At 41.9% G+C, this 20,901-nt stretch overlaps 6 protein-coding genes and 1 long non-coding RNA gene across 7 annotated transcripts; 3 read left to right on the top strand and 4 right to left on the bottom strand.

Moving 5' to 3' along the window:
• Positions 1–2,251: 2,251 nt before the first annotated feature.
• On the top strand, positions 2,252–4,776 carry timm23a (translocase of inner mitochondrial membrane 23 homolog a (yeast)). The gene is made up of 7 exons (XM_088439499.1): positions 2,252–2,706; positions 2,797–2,855; positions 2,921–3,014; positions 3,159–3,243; positions 3,339–3,397; positions 3,465–3,575; positions 3,709–4,776. The coding sequence occupies exons 1-7, from the start codon at positions 2,601–2,603 to the stop codon at positions 3,834–3,836; spliced, it is 642 nt and encodes a 213-aa protein (XP_088295625.1). The 5' UTR covers positions 2,252–2,600; the 3' UTR covers positions 3,837–4,776.
• LOC148409590 (chymotrypsin-like elastase family member 2A) lies at positions 4,001–7,611 on the bottom strand. Its single transcript, XM_088439498.1, has 6 exons — positions 7,365–7,611; positions 7,185–7,294; positions 5,949–6,043; positions 5,597–5,877; positions 4,389–4,552; positions 4,001–4,327 (listed from the first exon to the last, which is right to left on the bottom strand). Exons 1-6 carry the CDS (start codon positions 7,465–7,467, stop codon positions 4,148–4,150), a joined length of 933 nt encoding a protein of 310 aa, XP_088295624.1. The 5' UTR covers positions 7,468–7,611; the 3' UTR covers positions 4,001–4,147.
• Positions 7,612–8,733: 1,122 nt separating this feature from the next.
• On the bottom strand, positions 8,734–12,094 carry LOC148409589 (uncharacterized). The gene is made up of 2 exons (XM_088439497.1): positions 11,372–12,094; positions 8,734–10,424 (listed from the first exon to the last, which is right to left on the bottom strand). Exon 2 carries the CDS (start codon positions 10,413–10,415, stop codon positions 8,745–8,747), a length of 1,671 nt encoding a protein of 556 aa, XP_088295623.1. The 5' UTR covers positions 10,416–10,424; positions 11,372–12,094; the 3' UTR covers positions 8,734–8,744.
• A 278-nt stretch (positions 12,095–12,372) lies between these two features.
• Positions 12,373–16,488, bottom strand: LOC148409587 (uncharacterized). Its single transcript, XR_015868492.1, has 4 exons — positions 16,372–16,488; positions 16,075–16,218; positions 15,817–15,961; positions 12,373–12,865 (listed from the first exon to the last, which is right to left on the bottom strand). It is a non-coding gene; the product is annotated as an uncharacterized LOC148409587 (long non-coding RNA).
• Positions 12,665–14,773, top strand: syt15 (synaptotagmin XV). Its single transcript, XM_088439824.1, has 8 exons — positions 12,665–12,719; positions 12,780–12,984; positions 13,070–13,212; positions 13,400–13,692; positions 13,754–13,921; positions 14,147–14,255; positions 14,313–14,498; positions 14,586–14,773. Exons 2-8 carry the CDS (start codon positions 12,785–12,787, stop codon positions 14,723–14,725), a joined length of 1,239 nt encoding a protein of 412 aa, XP_088295950.1. The 5' UTR covers positions 12,665–12,719; positions 12,780–12,784; the 3' UTR covers positions 14,726–14,773.
• nat9 (N-acetyltransferase 9) lies at positions 15,250–18,383 on the top strand. Its single transcript, XM_088439826.1, has 6 exons — positions 15,250–15,417; positions 16,071–16,180; positions 16,365–16,505; positions 16,579–16,638; positions 16,859–16,953; positions 17,471–18,383. Exons 1-6 carry the CDS (start codon positions 15,341–15,343, stop codon positions 17,639–17,641), a joined length of 654 nt encoding a protein of 217 aa, XP_088295952.1. The 5' UTR covers positions 15,250–15,340; the 3' UTR covers positions 17,642–18,383.
• Positions 17,639–20,487, bottom strand: lrrc59 (leucine rich repeat containing 59). Its single transcript, XM_088439825.1, has 8 exons — positions 20,322–20,487; positions 20,132–20,242; positions 19,919–19,978; positions 19,550–19,708; positions 19,350–19,454; positions 19,218–19,290; positions 18,402–18,599; positions 17,639–18,191 (listed from the first exon to the last, which is right to left on the bottom strand). The coding sequence occupies exons 2-8, from the start codon at positions 20,231–20,233 to the stop codon at positions 17,890–17,892; spliced, it is 999 nt and encodes a 332-aa protein (XP_088295951.1). The 5' UTR covers positions 20,234–20,242; positions 20,322–20,487; the 3' UTR covers positions 17,639–17,889.
• Between the last annotated feature and the right edge of the window lie 414 nt (positions 20,488–20,901).

Here is a 20,901-nt window from a genome sequence, read left to right as displayed (position 1 = left end):
AAAGAGAGAGAGTGGGAGAGAGAGGCCCCGGGGCCTGAATGGGGCATTGTGGGAAGACAGTGGGCACACTGGGCAGCAACACAGAGAACACTAACTCACAGATGATGCCAGAGAGTCTGAAAAACACCCACACTGGGCGACAATGGCAAACTTCATCGCTCCACTTGGCCTCTTGTGAATACACACACACTCTCTCTCTCTCGCTTTCTCTCACACACACTCACACACACACACAATGGCAGAATACCCGCCTAAAATCCTGTGTTATTCGGGAAATTCGGCAGCGGCACACTGAATTCCTTCAGTGGCGCTTTGAGCAGCAGATGGGCCTCCACGGGGGCCGTGTTTTGAAAACGTGCACGTATGAGAGCGTGCGTGTGGTCCGTTTCATTGGTGCATCATGGGATATAGGTGTGGCAAGGCCTCCTGACATGTATTCAAGTATCACGCCTTCTCTGCGTCAAGCAAATCAAATGATCATAAAACTGAACTCAATCATTGAAGTTAAACGGTAAGATTTTAAAAGGTGCGTAGTTGATTTTCTACAGTACAGTGCCTGCACATCCATCAAGTGTGAAACTAAACAACCATGTGGCCAGGGTAACCAACTGTTACCTAACTGTGGGGCTAAATACCATAAGGATGGTGATGAAATGCTGCATCTGCCAGTGTTAATGCAATCTCCATAGGTGTTCACATTAAAAGAGATAATGTCATTAGCTTCCGATAAACGACACTGATTGCTCTGTATTGTGGTTGGAAAGGTGGAGGAGTGAAAAAAAAAAACTGTCACCCAAGAGCACAAAATCAACAGTATTAAACTCTTCTTCACATGGTCCTCATTGTTAACTCTCTGTTGCTCTCTAGTGCAGCAAATATGAACTGCATGCTACACTAAACTACAATGTAAGATTGGAAGTAAATGCTGTTTTCATTAGAACAAAACAAAAAAATATCAAGATAAAATTCAAATAAATGTGTTTAATTTTTTTGTTTAATTTTAATTGTTTATTTAATAAACCTATTAATTATTATTAAATATTAATTAATTTATTTAATTTATATCACTGAAATGGCAAAATTGTAGTTTCCTATTTTAATGTATCATTAATTATTATGATTGTTACATAGGATCACAAACTATAACGTCATAATACTCACCTGATGTAATAGGTAGAGAGCAGTGCAGAGAAAAAGTATTTTTTTACCTGATGCTGTATGCTGCTTGCATTATACGTGTGTTGTGGGGATTTGTGGAAAGATGGATGATGATGATGATGATATTGTTAATGGAGCTGGCAGATTTGGACGGAATGTAGAAGCTACAAAAAGAAAATGAAAGAATAGTTAGACAAATTTTATGTTCAAAATAAGTATGCACTGGAAATGGCTCACTGTGAATAGACTTGCTGTACTCTTGACAGTTTGGCGACTCATTGAGATCCATGAGCCACAGAATGAAATATTCACTATAACTGATGCATATAAAAAAATCTATCGCACATTTGAGGTTTCATACCATTTCTAGAAAGTAACTGTAATTTGTAATACATGGTTATACTTACATATATAAGAAAGATATTCCTGCTTACAACCATTACTTGATAATAATTAATGTACCACAAAAACATGTAAGGGCAACGATACAATAATTGTAATATATATATATATATATATATATATATATATATATATATATATATATATATATATATATATATATATATATATATATATATATATATATAAATATATATATATATATATAAAAAAAAAAATATATATATATATATATATATATATATATATATATATATATATATATATATATATATATATATATATATATATATATATATATATATATATATATATATATATATATGTAAGAAAACATTTTGTGAGAATTTACATTTAAAACAGAGAAACGTGTGCTGCGTCTCCCTCTATTGGCTGAACAAAAATTATTTGGTTGACGTGTTTCAAATGTAAATAACCATTTTGGAAAATCTACTGTACATTTTGAAGTAGATAAAACTTTAAATGCAAACCCCTTCTTGCTATACCAACATAAAAATAACTGTCAATGTTACTCCGTTTTCGACATAGGGGATAACTGCCGTAGTTTGTCCTCAACTAACGTAAAACTGAGCACGATTTTTTTTTAATTCCTATAGTGACAGTTCTCACGTCAAACGGTTAAAACACGCTTTTAATGATTATATTGATTCAATCATTTTAAATTTCAAGTCTTATATGGATGTCATAACAACATCGCGGCCTTTCACTCTTTCTTTGGTGACCCCGTGTTGACGTAATATGACAGAACTACTTTACGGCAAGCGCATGCAGCTGCTGTGCGTGGAGGTCAGGGGATGACAAAACGAGTTTTCGAAACAGAAATGCTGCTTTTCTTTCGTAAGATGCGCTCGTTTTGAAAAATACACACGGTCAGACAAGTATATTATTGTCCTTGTTATATTGACGTTGAGTTGAACGACTCGGCGTGGATCATCTTGATTGTTGCATCACAATTAGCTTTCCTCCGCCAAGCCAAGGACTTTTATCAAAGAAAAAAAAATCGCACCATCTACACAGATATGGACAACAACTCACAGGGCTCCGGGGGCCTTAAGGCAAGTCTCGGTGGCCTTTTCGGTGGCGGAGCGCCGGAATATTCCAACACAGAGCTCGCCGGTGTTCCATGTAAGCAACCTGATTGCACTGCAGCTAGCTTTGCGGCTAAATACCTAGCATGCGAGTTAGTTGATATTTGTGTTGTTTTTGTCATTTTAGTGACTGGAATGAGCCCCTTGTCGCCCTACCTTAACGTTGACCCTCGTTACCTGATTCAGGTATACAAATATTAAAATCATACAATGTACAGTAATGAAACTGATCAACTAATGTTCGTTTTCAGGACACAGACGAGTTCATTCTGCCTACAGGCGCTAATAAGACGAGAGGAAGGTTCGAGCTTGCTTTCTTCACAATTGGAGGTTCCTGCATCACAGGTAAAATAAAAAATCTTATTATGGTTATTTATAGCAAGCAGGTGGATCAGTGTGACACTTTTAGAACCCTGAGCTTCTTTTCTGCTCATACTATTTCCACTTAAGCATTTTCTTTTCTTTATTTTTCCCTCATTCGTGTTACAGGGGCTTCATTTGGTGCTTTAAATGGTCTCAGGATGGGTCTGAAGGAAACCAGAGACATGGCTTGGTCCAAACCGCGAAATGTGCAGTGAGTATGGAATCTAATGTTCTGCATCACCTCTCTGTGCAGCTCTCTTATGTATTTTAAGGATCACATTCAAAACGTTGTGTTTTTTTCACCAGGATCATCAACATGGTGACAAGGCAAGGAGCTTCATGGGCCAACACTTTGGGTTCAGTAGGTAAGACCGTTTGGAGACTATATTCAAGCACATTGATGTGGCATTGACGTCTGTTGTACATTCACAGCCTTGTTGTACAGCGCGTTCGGTGTGGTGATTGAGAAGGCCCGAGGAGCAGAGGACGACATCAACACAATAGCAGCTGGCACGCTAACGGGGATGCTCTTCAAGGCAGCTGGTATGTATCTATTGCGTTAAGAAGTAACAAAGGTGCATGGCCCCGAAAACTTTTGCTTTATGCACAATACGAAATCCTGGAATTTCATTTGGGGTGTGCAGACTTTTTAAGTCCACTTTTTATGCTTTGGTAGGTGGTCTGAAGGGTGTGGCCCGAGGGGGTCTGGCCGGTCTGGCCTTGTCTGGCGCCTATGCCGTTTACAACAACTGGGACCACCTGATTGGAACGTCGTCACCCTCCTCCTCCTCTAGGCTTTACTGAATTCCTTCTCCTCATCCTCCTTTTCTTCTGACATTAGGGCCAAACTTTCTCCAGGAGGCAGTGCGCAGACTCTGGGATGGAAGTGCTTGTTGTGTGTATGCGAATATATGTGTGTGGCTGCAGGACTCCAAGTGGATCTTTTAATGATGAACTTTGCCTTACAGTCAGTGCTACACTTGTATTTATTTTACGATGATCATCATTAGAATCTGTACCGGAAGACGAGTATGTTCCTCCCATCATTTGATTTAATAAATCCCGAGGAAGAACCGTTTAAAAAAAGCAAACGTTTTATTGCCGCGGAAGCGACGTCAGTGCAGGAAGAAGTCTCGGATTCGCGTGGCCTCAATCCAAGGGATGTAGGCGCCGGTGCGGGTGAAGACGCTGGGCTTGTTCTCCACTGTGCAGCCAATGGGGCCGAAGCTCACCACGCCATGGACCTCCCAGCGCTCGCGGCCCAGCTGGCACAGGAGAGGACCGCCCGAGTCGCCCTGAGAAAAAGAAAACAACGCTCTGATTTATAGTTTTTATTCCGCGGCGGCAGAAACTAACCTGACAGGCGGCGGGCGGATCCTCGGTGTCCCTGAATCCGGCGCAGATCATGGAATCTCGCACGCGGTCTCCCCAGAACTTCTTCTGACGACATGTTTTGAAGTCGATGATGGGGAGGCGGGCTTGGTTAAGGGTCTCTGCCAGGGAAACGTTCTCCTTCCCACCTGGAGTATTTCAAATAACGTCATTTGACTTTTCATCACTCGCTCTCCAAACTTTCTCACAGCACACTATTGCCCAAAATGTCTCACTAAAATAAAGATAGTACATATAAGGGCTGCAGTCCAACAGCAATGAGAACTTGTTATTCCTCAGGAAACTGTATATTTGCATCAACTAATCGGTCTAAATGTTTTTATAATAAAATACACATTTAGAAATAATAAAAGACATTAAGTTTGTGTGTATCCACCTTTTGCCATTATTAATACAAAAAAGCTTTCTATTCAACTAAGCAGGCCCAGTTTTACTCTGTAAAAAAAAAAAAAAAAAAAGATTTAATTGAAATTATTTTTTTTAACGTTGTTTGGTATTGTTTTGAGACATTTTTCCATGCAATTAAGTCCAATTAAGTTGTTTGGTCGTGTTTTGAGACATTTTTCCATGCAGTTAAGTTCTTACAAAGGCATCAATTGTATCTCGTGGTGTTTGCTGTTTACCAAAGCTCATCAAAAACAAGGTAAGTGTGCACTTGGAATTATTTTATCCTGAACCATAGCCTCACAAAACATTGGTAGTAGATAGAATTAAAATAATTACAATATACTTTGGGACTATTTAACATATCTGTTTGCTCAAAAGAATGTTTGGGGACCCCATAGAGGAAAATATTTTCAAGTAGGTCTTCTACACATCCTGCTATATCATTTTTTCTTAAATTGTAGGAAACGACAATCGAAATTTATTTGTTCTAGGAAGGCATATTTTATATAGAAAACATAATATGAACTAAAAAAGAACGGAAAAAATATCTTCGCATTAGGGCATTGCTTGTTAAACTAAGACGTTTCGTTATTTGATTACCGATAGTAGACTAATTGTTTGGGTCCTATTTCTTTTTTAATGCGTCACAAATTCATCTTGAGTGCCGGATCTGGCACGCTGGTCGCACGTTTGACACCGCTGTTCTAAGAGGCCTGAACGAAGAGGTCTCCCGCTCACCGTGTGTACCAATACTTTTGTCCGTTCTGTGCGATGTTGACGCTCACCTCGGGTGTCGCCCCATCCGGTCACCCAGCAGTCGTGTCCCGGCTTGAGTCTGTTCTGCTTGCGCGGCAGGCAGGCGTAGCGGATGAAGTTGGACGGGAGGATGTCGGCGGCGGCCTTCACCAGGGCGATGTCGTAGTCCAGCTCGCTGTGCGCCGGGTAGCGGAACTTCTCATGCCGGTAGATGCGCTTCACGGGGAAGACCCTCTCGGCCGTTTCCGAGCGCCTCAGCCGGTGCTTGCCCATCACGATCCTCCAGGAGCCGGCGTCCTCTGCCTTGCCTCTGGAGAGCAAGTTCATTTTTCCTTTCGAACTGTCAAAATGTGCTTTATTTTTTTTTTTTCTTCGCCTTACTTTTGGAAGCAATGAGCAGCTGTGAGGATCCAATTCTTGTGGATCAGAGTCCCTCCACAGACGTGAATGTGATGTTTACTTCCTCTGGGACGAACCTGACATAAACAAAAGGAAGAAATCTCATTAAGCCCTCTCTACTCAAAATATTGACACCAACTTGCACCTTGAAAAATATTTAGCTCTCCAAGTATCACCATCATGAGTAGAAGACAGAAGCACCGTGTGTTCGCTAATGAGACTGGTTTTATTCGTAAAAGAAATTATTACTGTAAGCTACTGTGGCATTATAAACAATTTGATCATTTACACAATGCTCACATTTCAGTTATATTTAATTTAAGTTAAATACAAAGTGATTATTTTGTTTGTGACGAGAGGGAGTTTTCCGGTTCCTCGCTTTGTAGAAGCTCTTTATAATCAAAGGATTTATAATTTTTTGAAATGTATAAGAAACTATAACATGCAGCATTTTGAACTTGTCAGACATGGAGCCTAAGTACTGAATAAATAATGAAGTAAATGTTTAATTTTATAAAAATAAATTCATAAGAAAATTAAATCCAAAGAATTGTTGAAACACTATGGAAAAAGTGCTCATTTTAAATATTTTCCTTTTGGGTTTCAAGAGAATAAAGTTGTTGTAAATATGACATTAAAAATGACTAGGGTAAACTGAAAATTTAGGAGCAAAAAGTTTCTACTTTTTTATTTAAGAAATGATATATTTAATCATGTAACGTACCTCTTGAAAAATTTTTAATCAAAACATCAGCAAAATGAAAAAATAAATAAATACTGCGTAAGTGCATTTCCCTTTATTGAGTCATGAATTTACTTCTAAATGTCTAAATATACAACTAACAATAGTCAAAATAGAAATTTTATGGATTTACTTCCTATGTAAATTGCTTGCTTATAATGATGTTAATTTTCAATTAATCCTGAACAGGAAAGCTGTTAAATACATCATATTTTGCACTATCATCCTAATATATATACAATTCCTTCCACTCCATCTACCCCATAATATGCTCAGAATGTAAGTCTATTCATTTATCAGTGGTTCATTATTACTCCTTTTTTTGTTTTATTGCCTACTTTATTATTTGCTCGATTATGGAACGTAGTCTACTCAGGGAAGTTAGTGAAATAAGAATTTCATTGTGTTGTATTACCATGCATAGGACTATAAAACTCTTGAATCTTACAAGGCTGGCTGTGAACATGTTTACGTACCTGCAGCGAAACCTGCCACGGCCATGAATGCGGTCTGGCCTCGTTGCCTGACACGATCCTCTCGACCATGTTGGGCTTGTAATGAGCCATCCCGCAGTCTTTGGGCCAGTCTACAAGAAAACACACAACCCATGTTGTCATCCACGTTATTAATTATTATCTGCGTGTGTGTTTTCTCACCAAGGTGTAACATCTTATGCTGCTTGCGAGGCATGTATGTGTACGCGGCCTCACTGAGCAGGGGCAGCATCAGCAAACACACAACATGAAGCGCAGCAGCCATCTTCTTCCATGCAAAATGGCCTGGCCGCGCAAAACCCGCCGTATTTATAGCAGCAGGTACACACACATACACTCAAAGACACAATGAGCTGGACCACAACGGCGCACTGGATTGTTCTCCTGCAGCGATGACTTTCCACAAAAAAAGGCCTTTCACACACACAGATGCATTAGTACGAGTCGGTGTACACAAATATCATGTCATGTGACGTAGTACAGTGGCACGGTGACCTTTAAATGACATCTGGCGATAAACAACTAAATATTTAACACAATATTCTTATAGTATTGGATTCTATGTAGGGATAATGTTTGCCTCTTGTGTATGGTGTGAATATAGGTGCATAATGGAATTCACTGGCGAGTATTTGCTGCTTTTTTTTTTTGTTTTAGTCCGAGAATGTGCACGCTCATCTGAAAAGCTGAATGATCACAGTCCCTCAATACAGTTCAGCAAGTTGACGCAAGCTACAGAGCAGAAAATTAGGGACACCCGCATCATTCTACATTCCACATTTTACGCTATCATTGGAGCGGTTCGAAAATTTTAGAAGGCGGGACAATATTTGACACTTTCTCTCAGAAATACGACGATAAAAATGTCAATATTTTTCATTCTGTTTCCTGTCTCCTTTTGATAATTCTGACAATTGCATAAATGTTAAATCATTGCGTGCTTATACGCTACATAATAAACGAAAGACAGGCTGGGACAGTATTCATAATTGTTGTGTGAAGAGTTATATTGTCATTATTCCATACTATAAAATAATAATACATAAAACATAGTGTAGAAGGAGTTAGAAGCAGTGTAAGACAGACAGATACAATTTTCAAGGAGACATTTCAACTCCTTCCTACTCATCAGTACGGCACTGATTTGCTATTCTTTGCAGGGGATAAATAATATATCAGAGTGAAATTGGATTTATTTCTAGAGATGTAGCCGTAATAATTACTAAAAACTGAAAATGAAATGAAGAAAATAATGCAATAAAGAAGTTATTTTAGTTCTGTCTGTGCAAAGAGCATCAAAGTGAGAAGCAGCCATATATACTCAGTCCATTAATAAACTAATACAAAAAGAACACTTTCAATTTCAGTTGTGTAAACAAATTGTTGTTTGAAAATAATGCAGCTGAGAGTTTTACCAAGCCAGTAACGTTTTTCATCTATTTTTTTTATTTAATGATAATCTGTACATTTGTAATCTCTTGCACTGCCCTTTGCAACTGTAGCCACTGAATGTTTCCCCTGTGGGGTTAATGAATCTCATCTTTAATCATAATCGTTTTCCTTTTTGGAGCCTCCACACCATCCCGGTCTCAGTGACCTCATCACACTCCTCTTCCGGATGGTTCCGTGCGAGAGTGCGGGGGATTTTGGAATCTTGTCATTTCCCGCCTCTCCTTCCTCCGCTCTGCTCGCTTTACGAAGCGCCTCCTGGGTTTCGCCTTCACCGTCTTGCGTTACCTCCCCTCCATTGGCCGGAAGAATCGTGGTGTCAGGGAGCGCCACGGAAGGAGGAGCCGGAGGTTTGGGTGCTTTGGTTTTCTTCTTGGAGGGCCGTTTGACAGCTTGCGGGCTGTTGTGGAGCTCCAGGTGTTTCCGGATGGCCTCTGTTAGCACCTCCGGCTCCAGGGACGCGCCGTGGACGTCCCACGTCATCCCGTCTTCATCCCACTGCACCTGTTTCATGCTGCTCCTCCTCCTCCCCCCCGGCCCTTCCTTCTCTTCCCCGGCCTGCGCCTTAAGACACGACCTTCTGCGCTCTTGAACCTCTTTCGGCTTCTCTTCCTCCTCTCCCTCGCTGGGCGGGAACATGCTGGAGGAGGGTGACACTAGGTTGGAGTTGGAGCCCACCGAGGCCTTCAGATCCAGTTTGGATCCAGGCGGCGAGCCTAGGAGGGAGTGGGAGGTGTCCAACCAGGAATCTGTCTGCACGGCCGTGTCCACTATTTCCCGCTGGGCCTTCTCCTTGAGGAAGAGCTCCCTTGGGGCACCTCCCCTGGAGCATCTGCACGCCTCATGCAGAAGCGAGTCACTCAGGGAGGAGACCAGAGGCGAACTTCTTGGCTGCGGTTGCCACGGTAACTGGAGGCGGCACACCGAAGTTCCCTCATCCGGTTCCAGCTCCTCATCTGCTGAACATGACCCTCGAGCCGGGGGATCGGACACGGGAAGCGTCTCCTCGTCCGTCAGGCATTTGAAGAAAGGTGATGCGCCTTCTTCTGAGCACACGGATGATGCAATTGGGGAGGGATACTGGAAGTAAAGCAGACGGTTACTGGGGAGGGCCTCATCTTCCGAACTTGTCGCCCGGAAGAAGGTCTCCGGAGGTAAGGTGGTGGACGCCAAAGAGGACCCTGGGGAGTTTCCCTGCTCGGGTACCAGCGTGGCGCTGGACGCCGGGGACGAAGCGTAAAGATCCAGAGTGGGCGTCAGCAACGGGGAGATAAACGGCGAGGAGGCAAGAGTGCCGGGCGAGCTCGGCGCGGCGCAACAGGCTACGTCCCTCGTCAGGCTGGCGTGCCGCGACGTGCCGCCGCCCCATACCACTGTGTCAGGTGTGCTGCTGCGGCTCTGCGCGCTGCCTCCGCCGCTGCAGCGGCTCCAGCGCCGCATATTGGCCACCCAGCGCTCGCTCAGGGCGAGTTGGTTGTGGGCGTCGGGCGACTGTAGGCTGCCCACCTGCCGCCACCCGTGTAGCTCCTGCACGGGGCTCTGTTCAGTGTTGGCGCTGGAGCTGCGCCGCAAGTCTGTGCCGGTCCACGCCGGGTCACGCGTGAAGACATCCATGGCGCTTTTGGAGACGGTGAAGATGGGCGTGTGGGCATCGCTGTCGTCCGCTGGTCCCTCTGTCAAACTGGAGTAGGACACGGATGGACTGACGGAACAGCACACCGACGGGTAGACTTCGGAATGGGGGCGCACAGGTCTTGTTGCCATGGTAACAACCTAAAAACAAAAAGACCATAGAATATCTTGAGTAGGGAACAAAATTTGATGATTTTTCTGTGTTTTGAGCAGATTACTTTGGTTATGCTAATCAAAATTGCTAATCAAATATCCTGCATGTTTTCTTGGTTTCTTTCCCTGACACACCCGATTTAAATGATCAGCTCATCAGCAAGATCGGCAGAAGCCCGATAACGACCGGCCCTTGAGGACCGAGTTTGGACACCCCTGTTTTACTGTCTTTGTGTGGCTATCTTGCACTTGTGAGGACCGTTTTGGTGGACCCCACAAGTTCAGACCTGTTTTTGAGGGTCAAGAGTTGCTTTTATAGAATACTGTAGGTTTGAGTTGGATTTTGGTTGAGGTAAGGCAATCTGCTGTGATTGTTAAGGTTAGGGCTCGGGGCTAGCACATGCAATTTGTCAAAGGGAGGTCTCCATTTTAAAAAACAATCCCCTGAGTGTGTGGCTAGCAAGCTAAATATCAAAGATCTATTTTTAATGGGTTAGCAGTGAATTGGTAAATGAAAAATGTCAAACTCAACAGCCAGCGTGCGGATCAGTAATTCTGGCTAGTTTGTGCACTTTAGAGCATCTCGTTGTTGGCTTTGAGTGAACGCATGTTTAGGACAGTAAGTGGAAGGCCGATACACATTTCTGAAATAAATTTTCCCAAGTAACCTGTCATCATTAAATGCCATTATATTTATTTATGTACAAGACTGATCATGGTTTAAGTTTCATTAAAGGTAGGTAACAGAGCAACACCAGTGTTTACATTTTAAGATATCATTACAACAACATTCCTAAAAAAAACAAAGTCCTTTCACTAGTGGGGTATTTTTTAGAAGAGGTTCACGAACTGCTGATGTGGTCTTTGGGGGCCACCTCTCATACGGTATACACAACACTACCATTGGGGTGAATTAGAAATTTCCCATTTTCTACCTTTAAATGGCGTTGTCTTCTTTGCAGCTAAGTAGCATCCCGTTTTCCTCCCGACATCTTTTACGTTCCTTCAACAGCCGTCCAGGGAACAAGTGTGTTTCAGTGAAACAACCTGTGGCATCAATATGGCGTGCGTGCGCAAGAGAGCGAGTGTCGCGGGTGTGCCATTTCTTGGTCCCCGAGGATTAACTGGCCACCTGTCATCCCATTAGCTGATGGCCAATCTCTGGACGCCATTTGTGTATGTGTGTGTGTCTTAAGAGTTAAGATCAGGTCAGCTGGCAAGATCTGCATGCACACTTATTCTTGTACTGGATAAGATTAATCAATCTTTTCCCTCAAATTCTGCAGTTGCATTTAATCTCGCCATCCGTTTTCTGGATCGCTGATAGACTCAAGGGTTCAAGGGAGATGGAGCCTAGCCCAGCTGATTTTGACAAAATTGTTAGATATACAGTATTTTTTACTGTTGCTTTTATGCCTAATTTTTTAATTTTTATGTCTAATGTTTAATTTTATGTCATTGCAAGTTGATTTGGTTGTTATTTTAATAGTATTCAGGAATTTCTTATTTATAGTAAACTGTTTATAAATAAACGTAATTAAAATAATTTCTGATTTCAGTTACTGTCTGTTTTCATTTTGTGTGCTTTTTATTTTATGTTGTTTGTAGTTTCATTTGGTTGTTTTTATTTTAATTGTGTTCCAGTTCATGAAATTTAATTATTCAGATTTTTTTGTTGTTGTAAATTAAGAGTACCACTTTAATAATTGTGTTACAATAACTTTTTCTATCCTAGTTTAAAGTCAATTATTCATATAATTATTTAATAATTTATATAGGCATAGTAAAAGTTGCTTTTTATATTTAGATAAATTTAATACAACATTTGAATATATATATATATATATATATATATATATATATATATATATACACATACTGTAAGCTATTTTTTTATATTGGTTATTTTTAAAAATATTTTTTAAAGATGTCATGTGTTATTTTTTAAATCTCATTTATGTTTATTTGATGTCTTTTGCTAAAATATCTTCTGTCATTTCAGCAATTAATGGTTTCGTATTGTGATTAAAGTTCAGTGCTTGTAACAAACACAGTCTCTAAAACCGAGATCACTCTACACTTTAATTAATGTAATAGTACTTATCTGTAATATTTGTCAATCCATACAGATGGAGTTTACACTGTCCCTAATAGAATGAATGACCAATAGAGGGCGTGAAGATGTGAGAAGCTGCCAGCTGTGTTCATCTCACACACACACACGTAAGCAAGCACATAAACACTTCAACAGGCAACAGCTGAAAAATAAGAAAAACATTTCAGGTAATCAAATACATCATTTGGCTTCCTGCACTGCTTAAGTTTGTGTGTTACGTGATGCAGGTCCAATGGTTCCCGTGGGCCTCACTGCAGGACTTCTGGTGCTGCTGTTTTGCATTTTTCTCCTCCTGGGTCTGGTCCTGTTCTGTCTGCGGAGGAATAAAAAGAGGCGTGATCGCAGACAATACCAGGAGCTGGTCGCTGCTGCACCTCACATCCCAGCATGCACTCCTCAGGTCATCCCGGTTTCGCAAGTACCCAACACCAAGTCAGTACTGTTATAAACTACCGTGAACCTAATTGTGCACCCTCCGAATTAAGGACAGTGGTTTTTGCAATGTCCTGTTATGAAGGCCTGGCGAGATCCCGTTCACGTTGCCTCCTCGCTTCACAAGGCCTCAGAAGGACAATAAGGATGGCGAGGTGAAGACGGATGTGATGAAGCTGGAGGATCGCAGGGACATTCTGGCCCATAGAGGATCTCTCTCCGTTCAGAGTAGGTTGACAAGCTGTCATCCTCCATACGTTATTCATGTTCAAGTTGGTTCTCCTCCTGAGAAAATTGTGTCCATTGTTGTGTCCATTTAAAAAAAAGAGGAGTTAAAAAGAAAGTGTCATCCAAAAATCTGGACATCCACCGTTGCTCATCCCTACTTTCAACGTTACTTGTGTTCATGTTTCAGGTTGGTACCCAGTGGGTACCGTGTTAGCGGGTTTGTATTCTGGCCCGGGGCTGAGCGAGGTGGTGGCGCCCCCGCCGGGCATGGCCACGCGTCTCTGCTTCGCGGTGGAGTACCGTCACAGCGGCGAGCAGCTGGCGGTCTCCTTGTTACGCCTGGGCAACCTGCCTCCTCGTTTCCACGGTAACATCACCCTGGTGCAGCTTCGCCTGCTGCCAGACGACCGACGCCCCCGCCAGGCCAAGGCCAGGGGCACCGGACCCGACCCAGAGTTCAACGACTGCTTCCTTTTCCAGGTGGGAACGTGAGCACACACATGCGCATACTTGATGAAGTGACCCCAGTATTCCTGCACAGGTGTCAGGGGCACGTGTGTCACAGAGCACGCTCAGCGTGTGCGTGCTTAGCATGTCACAGGACGGAAAACGCCACGCAGTGGGCCAAGTACTGCTCCCCCTGCAAGGAGAACTCGGCCAGGCTGGCAGAGTGCTCTGGAAGGACTTGGACACTGAAAACCACAGTCATGTACGTGCACAGTTGCACCTTGACTTGTCAGTGAAATTCATATACACTTGCATGCCACATCATATGTTCTCACTGAAATGAATGGAAATGGCATTAATTTGTTCCAGCCTCCCCAAAAAACAGCAATGTTCAAAGGGTTTCTCTATATTGTAACCCTAAATATACAGTGCATGTCTGGAATGTAAACTGAGGTTCACTCTAAAAAACTTCTCTGGTGTACATCAGTGTTCAGAGCTGGGTGACATCTTGGTATCCCTGAGCTACAGCCCAACTCTGCAGCGTCTATCAGTGGAAGTCCCAAAAGCTCGAAGAATGCAACCTCTAACGGGCGCAGGTGGGAGGCACATGGTGTCCACCCAGGACTTCACTTCAACACGTATCGTTTTTGCAGGTGTGTGCGTGCGCGCGAGCTTGCAGATCCACACTCAGGTGGTGAAGAACAAGAGCAGCGCTGTCGTGAAGGCTGACGGCGAGCCGGCATTTGAGCTCAGGACCAGCTTCAAACTGCGGACCGAGCACATGGACGAGGCCTGCGTCCGCTTGGAGGTGCGGAGGCAGATTGACCCTACTCCCTCCAGTGAGTCACTATCTCCAACAGGGAAGTTCCACCTTTTTAACAATTTGTAATCATTTTGCTGCTTCTCTGACGTTGTCACACATCCAGAACCTTCAGTCCCGCTGGGTGTAGTGGTGCTGGGGCCGTTCATGTATGCAAGGGGCCCGCAACTGCAGCACTGGATGGACATGGTCAACGCACCATTTCAGCACATCAAACTGTGGCATGGACTGTGCTCGGCCACTTAAAGCATACATTACAGTCTGTGGAGTGTGCATCCACAACATTTGACATATATGGACATATATATTTCGGTGAAACTGCTTCATTAAAACAAATTGAATCAGGGGTTGATTCTTTCACATTTAATTATACAGGTGCTCTGTTATTTCGGGTGAAACGTTTCAAATAAAAAAGAAAAAATGTGAAAGGATTATAGTACAAAAAATGAAATTGCGCTCATGTCAGCAGGTGACGCAGCTCCTTATTATCCATTTGGGCCCGCTGCGGCTTAGCGTAGAGTTACAACTACCTCGGAGCTACCTTGGAAAAGTCCCGATATTTAGCTCGATAGATAAATAAAATGCTTTAGTAATATGTTCATTTATCTAAATTAAGTTGTTAACTGCGTCTGTCGAGTATTTCACTTTACTTCACTGTTAATAATAAATTCAGGGTGGAAAAGTTGTCATACTGACAACACCCAAGTGAGGGCGCAAATCGTCTCTTGTGCCATTGAATTACTACCGTAAAGTGAGAAAGAACCCGGAAGTCAAGCTTTTCGCCTCACTCACTGGTCGACGTTCAAATATAGCGTGTACTCACGGAGCGACTTTTTTATATGACTTAAATAGTTTTTCATCATGAAGATAAATGAGAACACTTTACTGGAAGGACATAAAGTCGTGTTGGTGCCTTACAATGCGGAGCATGTGCCAAGGTATTAGCTATAAACGTCATCTAAAAGATATGCAAATTAATATACAGAGTAGTTATCAGTACACAAAAATGCTGCACTGTGTTGTATAAAATAGTTTTTTATATGTGTACGGATGCAGGGTGGGTCAAAGATGGTTAACACGTTAAAATTGGCACGGCATTGTGAATTCAAGAAATAAGCAGCTCTAGAAATTGGATGGATGGATGAAAAAGGCAAGGAAGAGGAAAAGTAAAGGAAGGCGTTTAGGGAAGGAAATAACTTGGATTGAATGCACAAAAACAGGAAGGATGCCTAAATTAAAAGTGGGCGCGAGGGAAGGCACAAAAAATGTCAGCAGGGGAAAAGGATGCATTAAAACCTCAAAATGTTAAACTTTAAAAAAAACAAGTGCATACCTACATTTCTGGCTGTCTTTTTCCAATCCTGGTCCTCAAGGGCTGGTGTCCTAGATGCCGCAAGACACCAGATTCAAATGCTTCGGCTCATTATCCATCTTCTGCAGACCTTGCTGATTGTCTGATCATTTGAATCACATGTGTTGCAGCTGTGAGATAGACAAAACATCCAAGAGGCCAGCCCTCAAGAACCAGGTTTGAAAACCCCATATTTCAAGTAATCAATATGTTTTTTTTTTTTGTTTTGGTTTGTGTTAGATACCACGAGTGGATGAAGTCTGTGGAGCTTCAGCAGCTGACAGCCTCAGAACCTCTGACGCTGGAGCAAGAATATGACATGCAACGCAGCTGGAGGGAAGACTCCGACAGTGAGTCGTCTGGCGAACTCCATGCGAAATACCCGCACCTAAAATAAGCTAAATTCACCATTGAGAAATCCATACTGCCTTCATGTCTAATTCTTGACTCACACATTTCACATACATTTTATAAATGTCATAAAACATCATCTCTAAAGATTGTGAACCATTGTTTGATGTCATGTTTTCTCAGAGTGCACCTTTATCATCCTGGACAAGCGGCGCTGGGCGGACTCCAGTGCTGAGGAGGCGCAGTGCATGATAGGAGACGTTAACATCTTCTTGACTGATCCCACAGATCCTTCCCTGGCCGAGCTGGAGATCATGATAGCAGGTCAACAAACAATCTTAGTAGATACTCCACTAGCCTCTCTCTTTATTTAAAATGCTTTTTTTTTTGTTTATAGAGCCCAGTTACAGAGGTAAAGGTATTGGGAAGGAGGTGACGCAAATGATGATGCACTATGGTGAGTTGGTTAAAAATTGTTCTTTCTCTTGAAGTGCTATGGACTTTTTTCCTGGAAAGAGTATTGTTTTTTTTCCCACACAATCGTAATGTTGCGATAATGGTCTCGTTTTTATTTTTGTATAAGAAGTAAGATTTATTTGGAGTTTTATCCGATAAAAAACATAATTCTCAAAGATTCGGTAAAGAAAGTCACTGACGATCGCCTCTTCTGTCACCAGGGGTCGCCAAACTCGGCATCAGCAAATTTCAAGCAAAAATCGGCCTGGATAATGAGATCAGTATCGCTATGTTCAAAAAACTACACTTCCAACAGGTAAAGACAATAATAATCGCATGAAATATTTATGCAAAGGATAAATTTTACATTTCAATGATGTTTTAATGAGGATTAAGTTGTACATTTGGAATGAAAGACTAATATTAGAGAGTACTCATTCTTTGAGGTAATTATACTGTTCGAGTAGATTTTTTACCTGAGAAAAAAAAATCATGGTTTTAGTTGTAATATTTACAAAAGATTGAATTTTGTTTGAATATTAAAATGATTTGTTTTCCCAGGTCATGAGACCAAAATTGTATTTTTAGAGAAATTTTCCGAATTTTAAGAAAGTTTCAAATAGTTCTACTTCTGGGGCCACCCCAAAGATGTGTCGGATATAAAAACTATTGCTTTGGTGTCATCTCAATGCTAAGGAATTACATACAGTGCTTATTAAAAGCTTAAAAGAAACTCCAATTCGGTGATACTTTTTTTTTCATTGTTTAAAAATTCCCCGAATTTTAGCTTTGAACTTAAATCATATTGATGGATATATCTACCGATTCCACAGGTGTCTGTGTGTCAGGTGTTCAAAGAGGTCACCTTGGAGACGGCGGCGGACGAGTCGCTTCGTCGGAGGCTGTCGCAGCAAGTGGGTCACGTGACCGAGCGGGACTACCTGGCGGCCCGCAGCGGGAGACCGGAAGCCACGTCACAGACGGCCACGGACACTTCCGCGTGAGCTGCTTTGACTGAGGCGTGGAGTCAGCACGTTTATTTCATGGCGTGATCACATTGCGAGAGGAACGCCGCAAAGTGGCGTGAGAAGACAAAGACGCTTTTTTAAAAACAGGCGGTTGTACAAAGAGCGACGACAATTCCATAGGAATTTTCACACATGTGCCCCTCCCCCCCTTTTTTTGTCTTTCTGCGTTAACAAGAAGCGGCGGCCGCTGCCAGCCTAATGACATCTTCTTTCAAATCCCAGTTTTAGCTTTGGGAAGTTTGCCTGGATTCCACAAAGTCCTTGATGGCCGCCGACAGGTCGCCAAGGAGCCGTCGCACCACGCCTTCTTGCTCACGGGCCCAAGCCAGACCCCGGTCCAAAGCGGTGTCCAAAGGCACGCACATGTCATACTGTCGTAGTTCCGTCAGATGGCAGGCGGCGGCCGTCACCACCACGGCCAGCAACAGCAGCAAGAAAAGCTTGAAGACCACGCCTAATACGGAGCGGCAAGGCTTGGGCGGCGGCGGCGGCGGCGCCACCACAACCGCCGCTACAGCCTTCTTTGCTGTCAGGACACAAAGACAAAAGACTTTTAAAAAAAATAGAATGATACACTGACACACGGTACTCTTGCGTAAACGAGTAAAATTTGATGGAAAAACAATGTATTCATTTGGAGGGGGGGGCTGAGCAACTGATATTTTAAACTAATGCAGTCCTTCAATGGTTTTCAAATAAATAGGAGACTACAAACCAATGAGCTTGCTGGAGTTACCTGAAACCTGTCCATTCTTCTTCTTGCTCTTCTTCTCCTCTTTCCTCTTCTTCTGCTCCTCCTGGGCAGCTGCAGCGGCCACCTGGGCGTTGTACTCCTGACGCCGCTTCTCCTTCTCCTCCGCCTTCTCCCGCTTGCGCGCCTCCTTCTCGCGGGCCTCGCGTTCCCGCTTCTTGGCCTCTCGCTTCTTCTCGAGCTCTGATGGAGCGACAAAAAAAAATGGTTTTCATCCCAGAAAAAAAGTCCAAATACAAAAGGAGTCTTGATTTTTTTTGTTTCTTTTTAATACCAGAATTTATTTCTTTTTTCTATTAAATTATTATTTCCCCCAGAAAGGTATTGTCATGCAAATGTGATTAAAAAATATATATTATACAGTATATATTTTATATATAACTTGACAAAACCATATGTAACAAGTTGTAATTTATTCAATATTTAGTTGCATGTTTTTCTATGTTTGTAAAATCATATGCAAAGTGGCCATATTGCAGTGATTTGTTTAATAAAACATCCTATTACAAGAATCAAGGTTAAAGTCGTATTCTTGCATTAGATTTTTTTTTAGCCCAAAAATGTACTTGCACATCCCCACCAGTAAAGATGTAATATTACAAGTCTAATTATTATTTTTAAATTTAAATATAAATAAAAGACAATGCAAAAGTCTGCAGGAAAAAAAACATTCAGAAAAAAACTGCTATAAAAGGTTTCAAGGAAAAAAATTATGAGAATTTATATATATTTTTTTTAATTTTTTTTAAGTCTTTTTATTGTAATATTACATTCACATAGAATGTGTTTCTGTTTTCTCACCTTTTTCCCTCAAAAGTCGTTTCTCTCGTGCCCGGTCGGCCTCATCCTGAAGGGTCTGCATGTACTTGAGTACCTGACAGGAAAAAAAAAAAATTAGGACTTTGTTGAACATGTTTTTGGTTTTTTTCTTACCCTGGTGGCACACTGTTTGCACTGCTTCTCATCCAAGCAATCTCCTGCCACTTTTGCTAGGCCCACATCCAGAGGATTGTCCTTCAGGTCCAACCACTTCAGACTCTGTGGGCAAAATACCAAACCCAAACTTTTAGCTTGGCGAAAGCTCGCACCAGAAAAAGAAATACCAGTTTTATTTAGTGTGCGTTTCCACCAACCCGCAGCTGGGAGAAGCTGAGGGGAAGGATGCTCAGCTTGTTGTTGTACAAGTCCAAGTGCTGCAGACTGGCCAGGTTCCCCAGGTCATCTGGCAAACTGGTCAGCTGGTTTTTGCTCAGGTCCAACTTCACCAAGTGAGTCAGGTTGCAGAACTCTGGCTGCCATGCAAAGAAAGGGAAAATGATTGGGATTTCAACGTAAGGTGTTAAAGCAGCTAGTGTATCAATGTATTAAGACTACATTCCAACAGATGAAGTAGGTTAAAAACTACAAAAATCCGCCATGTTGCTTCTAAACGACACGTGCACGACTACAAAAAAAATCTACTTAAAGAAAAACAATTGCATACGTTTAAAATTTGTACTTACCGGCAGAAAGGGGATGTTATTGCAGGACAAGTCCAAAAAAGTCGCTTTGGTGAATAAAGCCTGTTGCAATGGATGTATTAATATTATTGGTTAAGTAACGAAAGTGCTCAAGTGAAACCAACTGATTTATATTCCATTTTAAATGTCATTAAATAATTCTTTAAAAAAATTAGCGGTCAATTTTCCAAGATCTTGTCACACATGCAAACTCACCAGCTCCTTCACGGGTACCTCCGTGAGGTTGCACAGACTCAAATCCATCTCATTGTCGCTTATTTTATCTTTTAAATTGAACACTTTGTTGTTTTTACTCATTTTGTCTACCTGTGGAAAGAAAAAAATAAACGACTGTGGTCGTTTATTATTATTATTTCTTACCATTTTCTATTAATGGCGCACTAACCTGGATTTTACGTCGTTTCAGAAGTGTCTTGATGCAAAGAACGCGACAAAACACCAGGGCTTTGTTTTAACTATATGAAGGATGAAGGAAAAAGATTCGTTAAGATGCCGTGTGGCGAGTATTTTGGGCTACTCGGGCTGAATGAAAATCCACGTCACTGATTTGAGTCGCACAGGGGAGGCGAGGTTGAAGGCAGCGACTTCTACAGTACCGGAGGGCACATTACACACAGACGCACAAAAACAGAAACAATCGCACTAACAGTTATTGCTCACGAAAATGTAGAAAACTCAAAATTAATGCGTGGGAAAATAGTTTACAATGTCTCCCTAAGTAAATATTATATCATTTATATATTAATCAGTCAATCAATCAATTATGTTTTGGTGTTATAGAGAGACAAACTGAATATGCAATTCAGATATTTGTAAGAAAACAAAACGTTGTGCAAATAGAAGAAATGGTAGAAACAATGAACAACCGAACGTGCATTCAAAAGTTTAGAAAAGGCCGAATTATATCTGACTGTGTATGTTCTAGTGAATTTCATGCTTAACTCGTATAATAATGCACAAAAATT

This window comes from Hippichthys cyanospilos, chromosome 17 (genome assembly GCF_059441005.1).
Source record: "Hippichthys cyanospilos isolate Australia breed blue-spotted pipefish chromosome 17, RoL_Hcya_1.0, whole genome shotgun sequence".
NCBI lineage: Eukaryota > Metazoa > Chordata > Actinopteri > Syngnathiformes > Syngnathidae > Hippichthys > Hippichthys cyanospilos.
This window is presented reverse-complemented; position numbering and strand designations above follow the sequence as displayed.

Bases quoted from the DNA above. Each gene is read 5' to 3' on its own strand.
- timm23a (XM_088439499.1), top strand. From the start codon at position 2,601: ATGGACAACAACTCACAGGGCTCCGGGGGCCTTAAGGCAAGTCTCGGT. The intron at 2,856-2,920 runs GTATACAAATAT...GTTCGTTTTCAG, and splicing joins ACCCTCGTTACCTGATTCAG to GACACAGACGAGTTCATTCT. The intron at 3,398-3,464 runs GTAAGACCGTTT...GTACATTCACAG, and splicing joins CAACACTTTGGGTTCAGTAG to CCTTGTTGTACAGCGCGTTC.
- nat9 (XM_088439826.1), top strand. From the start codon at position 15,341: ATGAAGATAAATGAGAACACTTTACTGGAAGGACATAAAGTCGTGTTG. The intron at 16,181-16,364 runs GTGAGTCGTCTG...ATGTTTTCTCAG, and splicing joins CTGGAGGGAAGACTCCGACA to AGTGCACCTTTATCATCCTG. The intron at 16,506-16,578 runs GTCAACAAACAA...TTTTGTTTATAG, and splicing joins GCTGGAGATCATGATAGCAG to AGCCCAGTTACAGAGGTAAA.
- LOC148409589 (XM_088439497.1), bottom strand. From the start codon at position 10,415: ATGGCAACAAGACCTGTGCGCCCCCATTCCGAAGTCTACCCGTCGGTG.
- lrrc59 (XM_088439825.1), bottom strand. From the start codon at position 20,233: ATGAGTAAAAACAACAAAGTGTTCAATTTAAAAGATAAAATAAGCGAC. The intron at 19,455-19,549 runs GTTGGTGGAAAC...TTTTGCCCACAG, and splicing joins TCAGCTTCTCCCAGCTGCGG to AGTCTGAAGTGGTTGGACCT. The intron at 18,600-19,217 runs GTGAGAAAACAG...TCGCTCCATCAG, and splicing joins ACGACTTTTGAGGGAAAAAG to AGCTCGAGAAGAAGCGAGAG.
- syt15 (XM_088439824.1), top strand. From the start codon at position 12,785: ATGGTTCCCGTGGGCCTCACTGCAGGACTTCTGGTGCTGCTGTTTTGC. The intron at 14,256-14,312 runs GTGGGAGGCACA...TCGTTTTTGCAG, and splicing joins GCAACCTCTAACGGGCGCAG to GTGTGTGCGTGCGCGCGAGC. The intron at 14,499-14,585 runs GTGAGTCACTAT...TCACACATCCAG, and splicing joins GATTGACCCTACTCCCTCCA to AACCTTCAGTCCCGCTGGGT.
- LOC148409590 (XM_088439498.1), bottom strand. From the start codon at position 7,467: ATGGCTGCTGCGCTTCATGTTGTGTGTTTGCTGATGCTGCCCCTGCTC. The intron at 7,295-7,364 runs GTGAGAAAACAC...GTTTTCTTGTAG, and splicing joins GCATAAGATGTTACACCTTG to ACTGGCCCAAAGACTGCGGG. The intron at 6,044-7,184 runs GTACGTAAACAT...TGTTTATGTCAG, and splicing joins CGTGGCAGGTTTCGCTGCAG to GTTCGTCCCAGAGGAAGTAA.